Here is a 15,795-nt window from a genome sequence, read left to right as displayed (position 1 = left end):
AACCAAGATCATTCCCTTCTGCCGTTCTATGCCACCCGCCCCAGCACGACCACCACAGATTCTCGCTGCCTGCTGAAATGAAAGCAGGGAGTCTGAAACAGGACACTAACTTCACTGTAACAGTGGGGGTGAAGGGAAAGACGTGCATTTCAGGAGCACTCTCAGGGCATCCCAGAGTGCTTTATAGCAGGTGTCAGTTGTAATTGAAACACAGACACGAGATTCTGCGGGTGCAGGAAAAAATGAGTAATGCACTCAAACTGCTTGAGGGACTCGGCAAGTCGGGCAGCATCTATGGAGGGAAAAGAGCAGTTGACGTGCAGGGTCTCAAGTGTAATGTTGACTGCTGATTTCCCTCAATAGAGGCTGCTTGACTTACCGAGTTCCTGCAGAATTCATGTGTGTTGTAAAGGAAACACAGCAGCCAATATGCACTCAGTCAGCTCCAGTGTCATAATGGCCAGATAATTTATTTTAGGAATGCTTATAAAAGGTTGAATATTTACCCCAGGTACTTCTGACCTGCTCTTCTTAAAATTGGGTGGGTGGGATCATTTACATCCAGATACCACACCTTGGCTTAACATCTCAAGTAAAGGTGCCATCTCTCAGTGCTCAACCTGGATCTTTGTGTGTAACTCTCTGCTAAAGGACTTCAACCCATAACCTCCTGCCTCTCAAACACCAATTACCACAGCTGGATCCATGGAGAAAGCTGGCCACTCTTAGCTCAGCCAAAACTTTTATTGTGTTATTTTATTGCCAAAATAAAATAAAATTCAACCCAAATCTGAATTGAACATAGCCAATCTGAACCCGGATGAAGCTGCAAACTTGTAATTTTCAATCCAGATGGCCATAGATATTACTGTAACTATAATGATCCAAAAGAACCTACTGATTGGTGGCATTCCAATCTTTCAATTTCCTTGAACAGTTATTCATTTGTTGTATGAAGTATTGGAGATTGTCTGGGTAGGCTATCCAACCATACTGAGGAAATGATTGGGCATCATTTATAACCAAAATTCTGGAGAAGCAGCATCTATAAAGAGGATTAAAGAGACCCTTCATCAGCAAATCAGTGAGCTGCTGATTTCCTTCAGCATTTTCTGTGTGTTACTCCGGATCAGCAGAATCTCTTGTATTCATAAACCCAAAGCTGAATGTATACTAAACCAACCCAGGCACAAACGTATGGCGCGCAATGTAGTCTCAAACCGACCCACCCAAGCCCGAATGTTTGATGCACAATGCAGTCTCTGGCCGAGCTAAACCAGACACGGATTCAGATCCCATTGTGACTGAGTCTGGTTGACAGTTTCTACCTCTTAACATAAAATAATCATTCCTCATGCAGCAATCCCGTCTTTCTGAGTGAGTGCTTCTCTGGTGATTTACTGACCAGAGCTCCGACGTTTTTAAGGATCTGTGCATTGTCCTGTGGGACACGTATGCCCATGATCATGGTACGGGAGTGGGCTATTCAGCCCCTCGAGTTCACACTGGTTTCCCGAAAGAAAAATTAACTATTGATGCTGCCTTGCTCTTACACCACGTTCCTTCAATATAACTCCTTCTGGAATTTATCTCACTTCATTTTTGAAGACGCCTGTTGAATCTTCTTCCACAGTCTCAAGTGTTGCATTGCAAATTCTACCTGTCTGGTGCTTAAAAGCAAAATGGGTTACCTCAGTGTCTTTATCCAACTGCTTTGAATCCAGCCAAGAATTTTTCGTTTCTTGTTAATGGTGGGAGAGGACATGGAGGGTCAGCAGGGTCATTGACTGATCACATGCAGGAAAATGAGACCCACTGAAGTATCAAGATCTATGATACTGTGAAATATGGTACAGTTCTACCTTAGCGAACAGTTTTGAGTTCTCTTAATAAGCAGTTCACATTAAATGTCAACATGGGCAGCGACGCCCATATCCTGAGAATGCAAAGAGTTAAAAGTGTACTTAGGGCAGGGGGGAAGAAAGATTGGTTCAAGCTTTACAATGAAGGGCACAGAGGATATCCTTATCCTGGCTCATGTGGTGCCCATGGGGTATTTGTGCATCCAGAGCCACAAAGGTGCTCAGTGTTTGGAGAGCTCCGTGTGGCACAGGGGGCAAGGTAGCATCAAGTGTCAGGTTGAATAGATCCGCCACTTTCCAATAAGCATATTAAGAGCAGAAAAGGCCATCTGATCTCTCCAGGATAATCCTCCGCATAAGATCAGTGGTGATACTCTGCCCTGTTAGGATTGGTGTAAATGGGTGGTTGATGGGCTGCTACCCATCGATGGGTCTAAGTGCCTGTTTCTATGCTGTGGCTCTCCGTGACTTTATGAAATGTCATGACCAAAGGAGGCAAAGGGTTGATGAAGGCTTCACCAACAGGGTCAGAGTCAGAGTAAACAGCTGACGTTTCGGGCCGAGAGCCTTCATCAGGACTGGAAATGAGTGGAGAAGAAGCCAGAATAAGAAGGTGGGGGTGAGGGGAAGGAGGAGAGCTAGAAGGTGATAGGTGAAGCCAGGTGGGAGGAAAAGATAAAGGGTTAGAGAAGAAGGAATCTGATAGGAGAGGAGAGTGGACCATGGGAGAAAGGGAAGGAGAAGGGGACCCAGGGAGAGATGATAGGCAGGTGAGGAGAAGAAGTAAGAGGCTAGAGTGCAGAATAGAAGAAGAGAGAGGGGGAGGGAATTTTTTTTCACCGGAAGGAGAAATTGATATTCATACACATTCCTTAAATACAGTCACTGTAACGTTGCAAATAAGCATTTTGTAATGGGCACACTGTAATTAGGAGAATTCTATTTGCTAAGGCAGTGTCATCAATACTAAACCTACAATTAAACTGTTTAAAACAAGAAGATATTTTGAAATATTATCACAGATTATGTGTTAATGATGATTTTACGACAATGGCTTGGTGTCCATTAATTTCTCTCATTAAAGTTTATCGAATTTCAACCCCCCACCCATTATGACCACTCCTCAGATTTCGGCTTAGTGCACAAATAAAATAGACCATCTGGCCCATCAAATTTCTGGAAGCTTAGAGGTTTTATAGGACAAGAAATGACATTCTGTTCATCGCGCTTGTGCTATCCTTTAGAATTGTGATCCCAGGAAAATTGACCCAAAGTGATTGCCGAGATTTTTGCTTCAACATTTGCAGAATACCCTGGGACAGATTAACACATGGCATGGAGAGTGGCCGATTCTAGTAGATCATAAGATATGTGAACAGAATTAACCCATTTGGCCATCAAGTCTGTTTTGCCATTCCATCATGGCTGATTTATTATCCCTCTCAACCCCATTTTCTGGCCTTCTCCGCATTACCCTTACTAATCAAGACCTATCAACCTCTGCTTTAACGACTTGACCGCCACAGCTGCCTGTGGCAATGAATTCCACAGATTTGCCACCCTCTGGCTAAAAAACAAATTCCTCTCATCTCTGTTCCAAAGGGTGATACTTGTATTCTGAGGCTGTGCCTTCTTTTCCTAGACTACCCCACTTTAGGAAACATCCTCTCCACGTCCAGTCTATCTTGACCTTTCAAAATTTGATAGGTTTCAATGAGATCCCCCCTCATTCTTCTAAACTCTCTAAGTACTTACACTTTTATACTTACTCTTTATACTTTATTGTCGCCAAACAATACAAGTACAGGCCCAGAACCATCAAACACTCCTGATACATTAACCCTTTCATTCTGAGGATCCCTCTTGTGAACTCCTCTGCACCCCTCTCCAACGCCAGCACATCCCTTCTTAGATCAGGGTCAAAAAATCCTCACAATACTCCAAGTGCAGTCTGGCCAATGCCTTATAAAGCCTCGGTTAACCACATTAAGTGTCTTTAGATGAGGTGAAGAGACTTGGGGTGCATGTGGTCTTGGTTTGTCGCTGCTAAGGCAACACTGTCCTCAGGTTGTAGAGGGAAGCTAAGAGTTGATCTGCTTACTATTCTTTGCTACAGATTGTTTACCTGACCCCGGTGTGGGCGAGGCAGTGAAAGGCTCCACAGAATGCTTCAATACTTTGAGTATGTTTAGATTCAGGTGACCACTGTGGCAAAATAGATGCGCAGGAATCTCAAAAACTAAAAATTCATTTGAACCCTGATACCAGCAGAAGAATCCTTTATGTCATTGCCAAGGTATTTCTACGGTAACACAGTGGAGTGTTTAATCAATCGTTTATCAGTGAAATATTATATCAGATGTTGTTGCATGAACAAAGTCACTGGAGAGACGTACTGGTAGATATAAAGTAGTCTCTTTTTTCGACAGCAGGCATCTTGTTGAGACCCTTTTGGAGAAAGAGGTCTGCTGGACCCAGTATTACATGACATTTTATATGCTAAATATCAGAGGACAATTCTATATTTACAATGCATCTGCAATACTTTCCTTCGATTTAGGTATAACTTTTACACCCTCTTCACACCCACTCTACAGACACAAATAAATTTTAAATCAGCATTCCAATTAACTGAAAGTTCACAACTTTTAAGAGCCCATTGTCCAGAGCTCCATTTCAAATTTAATCTACAGTCTATATTCAGATCTGAAGGTTGGTGGCTGAAGTTAGTTGCTGAAGTTATTTTTTATATGTCCTAACCCCAAAGAAAACACCCTAACATCAGACCTTAATACTACTCTGGAGATTGGGAATGGTTGAAGGTGTGCGGGGGGCAGAGACACATCCTCAACCAGCAACAGAAGTCCTCTTCATTCCACTTTCAGAGTTTCATTCTTTCAGAAGTACGATTGTTGCCAAATTAATACCTTTAGGAGAAGTGGCAAAGAATAAATTTCTAACCACTGGTGTTCAGGTAGGGTGTTAGTGGAGGATGAAATTCAAACATGGGCTGAAATTCTGGTGCTGATGGTGTGTGACCCATTGCCAAGGGTCGCAGTACTTGGATACAATACTGGAGACTGCTGTTGCCTATGGAATGCCATCCAAATGAAGCTACAGAATGGAAGGACTGGGAGATGTGCTGGTCCTTTGTATTTTGTGATACTGCTGCCTTTGGGCCAAGCCAGCTCTGAACCACTCTTCCTTGTAAAGTCCTTTACTGCATGACTTTGTTTCCAGGCTGCAGACATTCAGAACGTGCTGTCGTGTACCAATTTACTGGGTAATGTTTGTGACTTTTTTTTTTAATTGTATGTTTTTTATATGACAATGTTCGCAGATAAACCTGACTTTCCTGGCTTGGCTGCATGGCAGCTTCCGTCCAAGTCGCCTCATGGCCGAGAGGGAGCCTCAAATTTAGATCCCTGTTTCAGAAATGCCAGACTGGCATTCAGTTTTGTGACATGATATTGAACGGTTAGAGTATTGGATTTTTTTTTTTTGAAAAGAATATGTTTTGCTACACAGAAAGGCCAAGAGCCTGGGGCCTTTTGTTTTCGATCTTGATTCTTTGCTCTTTTGAGATCAGGGAAAACATTAATTACCTCAGACTGTTGCTAAAATGTTAACACTTCAACTAATCTTGATTTATTTTCCCCTCTGTGTCCTAAACCCTGTGCCTCCAGCGTAGATATTTATCCTTGATCATAATGCAATACGGAAATGGCTGCACTTTGATCCTTCCTTATAAAATGTTGTGCTGTTGATCCAAGTCAAGAATAGAGCACAGTGCATGGTTGCTGCTGTGTTTCACACACAGTGCTAGCACGTGTTTAGCACTGGTCAGGTGTCCATCGATCAATGGTCCATTGTGACCACTTGGGAGAGAGCTGGTGGACCTTTTTATAATGGTTTCCCATTCCAGTGCCTGAGTGAGGGTAAGAAGTGAAATAATTTTCTAAGTTGTGGGATGGTGGAGAGTGATCTGTCATTTCATATAAAATACAGAGAGAGCTCCCAACGATTTTGTTTAGAACTTGGGCTTAGGAGTCTTGGGTCATTTGATGAGGATTTTTTGTCCTTTCTTTGACTGTGGAGTTTTCTGGGACTTCTGTCATCTACAGCTACCAACTCCATTGGGTGACCCAATTCCATGTCTACCATTTATTCATTCTCAAGATGTATGGAAGGTTGGCAAGACGATTCCTTGTTGGACATATATGATTGCCCTCGAAGGGATGGTGGTGAGCCGCCGCCCTATACCTCTGTTGTTGTTTGTGGTGACAGTGGTCCCACTTTGCCCTGAGGTTTAAACCCAGCAATGATGGAGGAGGAGTGATTTATCTCCAACAGTGCCAGCAGAAGCTGGTGAGCCCATGTTCAATTAGGCAGTACGGTTTGTGCGTTTTGGAGGAAGATGCCTAGGTGAACTCTTGCAGTGCATTTTACAGATGGTGCACAGTGCAGCCATGCTGTCTCAGCAGTGGAAGGAATGTTTAAGGTGGTGGATGAGGCGTAAATCAAACTGGCTGTTCTGTCCTGGATGGTGTCAGAACTGCACTCATCCATAGAGAGTATGTCATCTTACTCCTGATGTGCAGAGATAGAAATTCCTTGGGAAGTCAGGAGGTGGGTCACTCACTGCAGGATAAGGGAAATTACCCATAGAATTCAAACACAGAGGCAGCATAGAATAAACACTGTTAATGAATTCGCTTTAGCACCATCAATTGTGCATCATGTGATTGGCGCTCCTTGAAACATTGGTTCCAAAACATGGACATTATCCCACTCTGTGCAGAATCCAATACTCAAACCTTGAAGACAATTTGATATTATTTAATTTGATTTTTTTTTCCCCAAGTGAGATTGTTGATTTTTATCTGAAGTTAAATTAGCCGAAGATTTGAAAACCCAGTGGAACCAGGACAGTCACGAATCAGCAAATGCCGGAATGTGTGCACTTCATGTGTTTGGTAACAGAGAGCATTCTTCTGAACTCTGACACTTTCTCCACATGTCTGGACAGTACAGAGAGGGTAAGAGCCCCTTCCCCTAGGACCTCAGTGTTCAACAGTGATGTCTGCACTCAAATGTAAGTATCCATGTAGTGCAGGTTAGAAACAAAACCAAAAGACTAGAGCTTCCTCTCGGAACATCTATAGAACCTGTAGCAGAAGTTAACCCCCTGTGTACTGTGGAATAATTTTGTGTGTTTGTAATATGATACATGGCAGTGCTGAGATGCAACAAATTCTATCAAATCTGGTCTGTAATTGCTACTTGGTGTTTATAAAAAATATGAAAATGGTTACAAACCAACATTTAGAGAGTTATAAGTTAAAGATTTGTCTTTATAATAATACAGGAATATCACCAGTATTTATGCAGCAGTTTTGATTAAATGCCTTTTTCAAATATTGTTGTTTAGTGATAAAGCAAACGGAATGTAAATCACACAACTTAAATGGACAATCTCAGTTGGTTTTGCCAGAGGGCAGATCTTAAGTCCGGAAGAGCTGGGCACAGATTGTACTGATTTATTTGGAGCAGTGAGATATATACATGTACACAAGAGCTCCTGTGGATGCTGGAAATCCAAAGTAATGCAGACAAAATGCTGGCGGAACTCAGCAGGTCAGGCAGCATCTATGCACCTTCACTCTATTCGCAACAAGCAACATTTCATGGTGGCCAACCATTTTAATTCCATTCCCCATTCTCATTCAGACATGTCAATCCATGGCCTCCTCTGCTGCCAAGATGAAACCACCCACAAGTCGGAGCAGCAACACCTCATATTCCATCTGGGTAAACTCCAACATGACAGCATGAACATTGATTTTTTTTAACTTCTGCTAATTTCTCCCCATCCCCTTCTTTCATTCTCCATTCTGTCTCTCCTCTTCCTCTCACCTCCCTCCGGTGCCCATCCTCTTTCCCGTTCTCACATGCTCCTCTCTCCTCTCCGATCAGGTTCCTTCTTCTTCAGCTCTTCCCCTTTTCCACCTATCACCTCCCAGCTTCCAAGGATGGAATATATACAATCTCAAGGATAGAAGCACGTTAACAAATTAAGATCAATGTTATCCTCCACCCACCCACTTCACCACCTGGAATGAGAGAACGTCACTTTAACTGAGATGGATGGCTTTAACATTTTTCGAAATAAGTTCATTAAAAAAAAAGAAATGACTTGCATTTCTCCAGCTTCTTTCAATTAAATTTAAGTTTAATTGTCATTCAACTATACATAAATCTCATGAATACAGCCAGACAAAACTGCCCTACTCAGGAGTCAAGGTGCAAAGTACAATACCAACAGTCACACACAGCACAAAGCACACATCAGCTAGTAAGCCACGCAATAAAAGAGACCAAAACTCATGTCATTGAACTCTGGGGGGGGGGGGGAAGTGGGGGTAGCATAGCACCGACTCCAGCACAGACACTACACCACACCACCCCCTGGTGCAGCACACCGGCCGACCCCAGCATGGACACCACCCCCTGGTGCAGCACACCGGCCGACCCCAGCACAGACACTACACCACACCACCCCCTGGTGCAGCACACCGGCCGACCCCAGCACGGACACCACCCCCTGGTGCAGCACACCGGCCGACCCCAGCACAGACACTACACCACACCACCCCCTGGTGCAGCACACCGGCCGACCCCAGCACGGACACCACCCCCTGGTGCAGCACACCGGCCGACCCCAGCACGGACACCACCCCCTGGTGCAGCACACCGGCCGACCCCAGCACGGACACCACCCCCTGGTGCAGCACACCAGCCGACCCCAGCATGGACACCACCCCCTGGTGCAGCACACCGGCTGACCCCAGCACAGACACTACACCACACCACCCCCTGGTGCAGCACACAGGCCGACCCCAGCACGGACACCACCCCCTGGTGCAGCACACCGGCTGACCCCAGCACGGACACCACATCACACGACCCCCTGGTGCAGCACACCGGCCGACCCCAGCACAGACACCACACCACACCACCCCCTGGTGCAGCACACCGGCTGACCCCAGCATGGACACCATACCACACCACCCCCTGGTGCAGCACACCGGCCGACCCCAGCACAGACACCACACCACACCACCCCCTGGTGCAGCACACCGGCTGACCCCAGCATGGACACCACACCACACCACCCCCTGGTGCAGCACACCGGCCGACCCCAGCACGGACACCACCCCCTGGTGCAGCACACCGGCCGACCCCAGCACGGACACCACCCCCTGGTGCAGCACAGCGGCTGACCCCAGCACGGACACCACCCCCTGGTGCAGCACACCAGCCGACCCCAGCACGGACACCACGCCACACCACCCCCTGGTGCAGCATACCGGCCGATCCCAGCACGGACACCACCCCCTGGTGCAGCACACCGGCCGACCCCAGCACGGACACCACCCCCTGGTGCAGCACACCGGCTGATCCCAGCACGGACACTACCCCCTGGTGCAGCACACCGGCCGACCCCAGCACGGACACCACCCCCTGGTGCAGCACACTGGCCGACCCCAGCACGGACACCACACCACACCACCCCCTGGTGCAGCACACCGGCCGACCCCAGCACGGACACCACACCACACGACCCCCTGGTGCAGCACACCAGCTGACCCCAGCACGGACACCACACCACACCACCCCCTGGTGCAGCACACCGGCCGACCCCAGCATGGACACCACACCACACCACCCCCTGGTGCAGCACACCGGCCGACCCCAGCACGGACACCACGCCACACCACCCCCTGGTGCAGCACACCGGCCGACCCCAGCACGGACACCACATCACACGACCCCCTGGTGCAGCACACCAGCTGACCCCAGCATGGACACCACACCACACCACCCCCTGGTGCAGCATACAGGCCGACCCCAGCGCGGACACCACACCACACCACCCCCTGGTGCAGCACACCGGCCGACCCCAGCACGGACACCACCCCCTGGTGCAGCATGCAGGCCGACCCCCACCCCCAGCAACATTGCAGCCTGACGCCCAGCCCTCGCACATACAAGATTACAAACATATATAGAATATCAGTAAAATACACAACGCAGAATATACTGTACACGTACATGTATTTAGTCCAGAAACCTCCCGCCTATCGAAACCTTCAGTTGACCATAATGGGGCTCGTCTCCCGCTGAGCGAACCCTGAGGGAGGCAGCAACGACTCCACCTGGACGCCATGACACACTGCCCATGCACCCCCCCCCCAGTGGAGTGCACATCCCCTTATGAACATCCCGATGCAAATGGGTATTTTTAACGTATTGTTGTAATGTGGAGAACTAAGCAGCTAATGTGAGTACAGCAAGTTCCCACAAAAAAAAGGATGAATTTTTTTTAAAAATGTAGTTGAGAGACAAATTTTGGGCCCAGACCTTCAGAGGATGAAGTCTAGTCTTCAATGGGACCTTCTGCATTTACATGGTAGAAAAGAAAGGATTTTGATTTAAGAGTTTTCTACCACTGGCCAAAGACGTACCAGGTGGGTTAGTTGGTCATTGTAAATTGTCCGATGTTTAGGTTAGGATTAAATCGGGGTTTTCGGTTTGCTCAGGGTGACATGACTTGACAGGCCAGAGGGGCTTACTGCATGATGTATTGCAAAATGAATGAATGAATCATCAATCAGTCAGTTGCTTGGTGCATTTTTGAGAGTGATCTGCAGCCATCCCTTCAAGCACTGATGATAGCCACAGATGATGGCTGACCCACGTTTTGTGCGTTGCTCCAGATTCCAGCATCTGCAGTCTCTTGTGTCTCCACTGGAGAGTAAGTCTCCGGTAACAAGTGTTCCTGCTGTTCAGGCTTGGGTTAGCAAAGAGATGACAATCTAGAAACACTGTGCAATAATCTGGGCACAGATTAAATGTTCAAATACTTTCATGGCAGATTCAATTCATTAAATATATTTAGAATAAAAATAAGCTTGAACTTATTGTAAAAATAAACCCATCTGGTTAACTAAAGTTATCGGGGGGGGGGGGGGTTCTGTCTTTAGTACCCTGTCTAATCTTTATGATCCAGTTTGGTTGACCTCAAATTCCCCTCTGAAAGGGCTCCAATGGCAGGCCTAACAGCCCCCATCCTGTGAAAACACTAACTAACAACATTATATCTCCAAAACTGGAATCAGAGCCAATGGTTACCTAAAGTGGCCAATATTCTCACTGTCCTGCTCTAGGAGACCTTCCATGATGCTACAGATGGGAGTACCAATGTAACTAGGGTGAGGCATTTCTGCCACACTGTGCCACAGTTAAGCTGTTACCCTGGAGATCACACTGAGGATCAGAGGCTTAGACAGAGTGAACTGTCAGGGTCTTTTCCCCAGGGCGGAAATGGCCAATATTGGGGTGGCATGGTAGCGTAGTGATTAACACAATGTGTTACAGTACAGGTGACCTGGGTAAAAATCCTGCTTCTGTCGGTAAGGAGATTGTATGTTTTCCCCGTGAGTGTGTGGGGGTTTCCTTGGAGCGTTCTGGTTTCCTCCCACATTCCAAACAACGGACAGGTTGGTAGGTTAATTGGTCATTGTAAATTGTCCCGTGATTAGGCCAGGGTTACTTCAGGGGTTGCTGGACGGAGCAGCTCGAAGGGCCAGTCCTCCTCCGTGCTGTACCTTAATCAGTAAATAAATAAGAGAGCATAGCTTTAAGGTGATTGGAGGAAAGAATAGGGGGACGGGATGTAGAGGGGTTTTTTTACACAGAGAGTGGTAAGTGCCAGGAGCAATAGAGGCAGATACATTCGGACATTTAAGATACTCTCAGATAGGCACATGGATGAAAGAAAAATGGGGGGGGGTACTATGTGGGAGGGAAGTGTTAGATTGATCTTGGAGTAGGATCAAGGGTTGGTTCAACATCTGGGACCAAATGGCCTGTTCTGTTCTACCTTCCCCAGTGGCAACTTAGGCCAATGACCTCAAGGTAAACAGAGAAAAGTATCCAAAACTATCCTTCGACTAATCGTGAAAATGATCATGGGTACAGTCAGTCCGCTGCTGATGGAAACTGAGCAACATCTCTTCATGCGGCTAAAAGGTAGAAAATCAAAGGAGAGTTCATAGGCGTGTGAGGGGGATTCAGTAGCAGGGCACAGGGAGGTGAGGAGAGGAGGAATAGGAGCTGGCATAGATCACTGGGTATGACACGTCTTCCGTCATAATAAGTAACTAAGATTGAAAACAAAAGAAACTACGATAAATTATAATGTAAAATAACTGCTCAGCATGTCATTTTCTATATATGCTGCTTCTGCAGCAGGTAACCTCCTGTTGAATTTCTCCGTAGTTCATTTCCTGCCAACCACTCTAGTGCAGACAGGTATCCCTAGTGCTACAATATTCTGTCGACACACAGAAATGCTCTAAGCTGCTGTCTTCAACAATGAACTTTGGTGGATTGTATTTAATTGTTTTTCTGTGTTTGGGCTATTTTTCTGTCTTAAACATTAATTTGTTTCAGTCTTTGTGCTTTTCTTTAAACAATTGCATTTGCCACTGCTTTCATTCATTGCTTTTCATGATTTGCATTTTGATTTCTTTAGCTGGTTGACTTTGCAGGTGGGAATGGGGGTAATATCTCTGGATAATGATGGAGGCAATAAGCCTTTAAAACAAGAATGGTTTTGCAATTTTTCACACTTCCTGTCCCTGTTCCCCTCTGCTGCTCAGAACAGTGTGAGGAGGGATTTGTGTTATCATGATTGGTCTGGAGACAAATCCAAATCAACTAAACATTGTTAAAAATGGTTGATTAAATAAACCAGACAATTGTTGTTAAAACCCATCTGTTCCAAAAATGTCTTTCAGAGAAGGAAATTTTACCCAGTTTGACTAACATGTGAGGTGAGACCCACAACAGCCCCCTGCAATGGCCCAGAGTTCAACGAGAGGTTGGGTGGTCTGCCTGCTTCTTGTAAGCAAATACCTGACCCACAAGGTCCAGAGTTTCTGATGGGTTGCGCCTGACTGAGGTTAAGTAACTGGTCTCTTAGAACGTACTGACATGGTCTTACTGTATGTCAGAGCGTGAGCCATGTGGCAAGAAAGTTCACCCTATCTCACCCCTAAAAGGACACAAAACATGGACAGAGCTAAAAGGGAACAATTGCATATGCTGTTACCCATTTCCTACCTGACAAAGCAGCTCACACTGAACTTTGTGCATTTAACTAATTGCATGCTGCATGGAATGCACTGGATTTTATTTACAGTCGGGTAAGTAGATCTACACGAAGCCTGCCAACAGCTGCCACTACATTGTTGAATACCCGTACTTTTCTTCTTCACTGTTTTGTGCCTTGTGCATCCTTTTGGTTTGAAAATCAGATCATGGGAAATGTATTTGTGAATGTCTTACAGCAGTACATTCTGTTCGCTGCTGTGATAATCAGTGGTCCTTTCAGAAAAGCTTTGCTCATTGGGGAATCTGGGAAGAGGTGGTTAGAGTTGGAAAAACAGATGGGCCTTTTCAGAATGAAATTTGAAAAGACTTCCACATGCCAAGTATGGTAGATGCTCAAAACATCCTCCTGGAAGTGAAAGTCACTGCCCAAATAGTAATTAATTTTAAAACTAACCGGTGGATTTTTGTTCTCTCGAAAATTCCAATAATTTGGCACCTTCAGTACTTTGATGGTGCTGATTTTCCAGTGTTTTGCAGTGATCAAAAGCTGAGCCACTGGGATTTTTGAATAATTGAATAGCAAATCATTGATATTAGGAGACATGGGGTTAAATCACAGACATCCATAATGCTGTTGGATAGTGAGACAGGCTTGTCAGTCTCCTGACCTCTGCCTGTTCATGGGTTTTGATACTGTCTTCACCTTTCCCCCTACCCGCAACCCCTCCCCACCCACAAATTCTAGTCTTAGAATTTTCCTTTTCTTAGAGTTTAATAGGACAGGCCATTCAGCCCTTTGAGCATGCTACAATGTGAAATAAAGTCATAACTAACTATGTGGTTAATTGATTTACCTACCTTGTTATCAAATCTTTTGATATTCAACAATCTGTTAATCTTGGCCAGCAACTGAGCCTCCAAAGACACAGGGACAGATAATTTGCAACGTTCACAATCCAACGAAGAAATTCCTTCTCATCTTAATCCTAGCCCTCAGTACCTGACTATCCAATTATAAGATACAGAAGCAAAATTAGGCCATTCATCCAATCAAGTCTGCTCGCCATTCAATCGTGGTCAATTTCTTTTCAATCCCATTCCCCAACCTTCTTCCTGTATCTCTTAACCCCTTTACAAATCAAGAACCTATCGATTGCAAGTTTGATACACCCTCCATGGGAGCAAATTCATGTGAGAAAGTATAAGATTTTCAGGGTATTTTGCAGGACAGTTAGCTGAATTCTCTGTTAATTTCTGTAAGACCCTTGATGCAAGATGGCAGGCTGCAAGTAAGGGAATCTAAACAGTAACTTCAGGATCATTGACAGTAACTTCAAGACTCTCGCATTAAATCACAAGCACAGAAATCCCAACACCAATGTCACTTTTGCCGAGTAGCGGCAGCGAACATTCGTCACCCCATCGTTGTTACTGCTAGAAGGTCCAGGGAAAAGTTAGCCACTGGGTTTGAGTCCTCTAACTTCATAGTCTTCTATGTAATATTGCTACGGGCAGGGAGGTCTTGTTAACTATGTGGGCAGACAACCTGATAATACCCAGTTTCCTTTCAGGAAGGAACAGCAAAAGAACCAGAAACATGGGAAGACGGTATGGGAGCAGCGGATGAGCGAGATGAGGAAGCAGAACTTGCTGACCAGCCGGGAGGCCATTTACAACGAGCTGGACCCTGACGAGAGGTGGAAGATGGCCTACTCCATGAATATCCGCCGGGACATGAAGACCCACATGGACCGGCCGCTGGTGGTGGACCCTCAGGAGAACAGAAACAACAACACGAACAAAACCAGGCCTTCGGAGCCCACTGTGGATCATCGCGGCAGTCATCAGAGGGCAGAGGAGTTTCTGAGAAAGCAGGCACGCTACCACGACCCGAACAAGGACAGGACTCTTGAGAGGGAGGTGGGGGTGCTGGAGCAGGGCGAGAGGTTCAGGAGGTACCGCAGCAACAGTAAAGAAGGGGAACCGAACCGAGACGGAGTGCCAAGGGATGTGGAGTACCGGACGAGGGAGCAGGAGGGGAACCAGGAGAGGAACGTGAGGGACGGGGACTGTGAACGGAGCCAGGCCAACGAGCCCACGCACAGGCGGCACCAGCACCGGCCGGGAGGGAGCAAGGAAGGGAGAAGCAGCTCGTCCAGGGCGGAGGGCGACAGGGAGCGACGCCACAGGGCGCACCGGCGCGGCGTGGAGGCCCACGATGCCGGCGGGATGGAGGATGGTGTCAAAAGCGAGAGGCGCTCGAAGCACAGGGACGGCACCCGTGGTGGCAGGGAGGGCAAAGACGGCGAGCACACAGAAGGTGTGGAGAGGCGCCGGCGTAACCGGCACGCTCAATCCACGTACGACAACGACGGCAAGAAAGAGAGGGAGGACAAAGAGCCAGCATCAAAGGAGAGGAGGCACAGGCGGAAAAAGTACGTGACATTTTAAAGTGATTGTACCTCAAAACGGAAAACGGAGATTGGGTCAGATAATCATTTCACTAGCTCATTAGTGTCTGTTTCCAACACTGGGTTCACTGAAGACAGTTACTGCTACATTGTACTTTAGGTCAAAGGACCGGAGATAAACCACTGACCACACCAACCAACACACTAACAAACATAAAACTTTGAGATCTGAGCTCTGTAAGTCTGCACCATACCACCCCGGTGTCCGCACTGTACCACCCCGGTGACCGCACTGTACCACCCCGGTGACTGCACTGTACCACCCCGGTGTCCGCACTGTA

At 46.6% G+C, this 15,795-nt stretch overlaps 1 protein-coding gene across 1 annotated transcript in view; it reads left to right on the top strand.

Annotated features, from left to right (window-relative positions):
• The window catches only part of LOC134339471 (voltage-dependent P/Q-type calcium channel subunit alpha-1A-like), a 607,837-nt gene that overhangs the window by 406,145 nt on the left and 185,897 nt on the right, over window positions 1-15,795 (top strand). Inside the window, exons 20-21 of the mRNA XM_063036009.1 lie at window positions 6,892-6,957; window positions 14,615-15,478. Of these exons, the coding sequence (XP_062892079.1) occupies window positions 6,892-6,957; window positions 14,615-15,478 (930 nt within the window). The remainder of the gene's footprint in view (window positions 1-6,891; window positions 6,958-14,614; window positions 15,479-15,795) is intronic.

Source organism: Mobula hypostoma, chromosome 29 (genome assembly GCF_963921235.1).
Source record: "Mobula hypostoma chromosome 29, sMobHyp1.1, whole genome shotgun sequence".
Classification (NCBI taxonomy): Eukaryota; Metazoa; Chordata; class Chondrichthyes; order Myliobatiformes; family Myliobatidae; genus Mobula; species Mobula hypostoma.
This window is presented reverse-complemented; position numbering and strand designations above follow the sequence as displayed.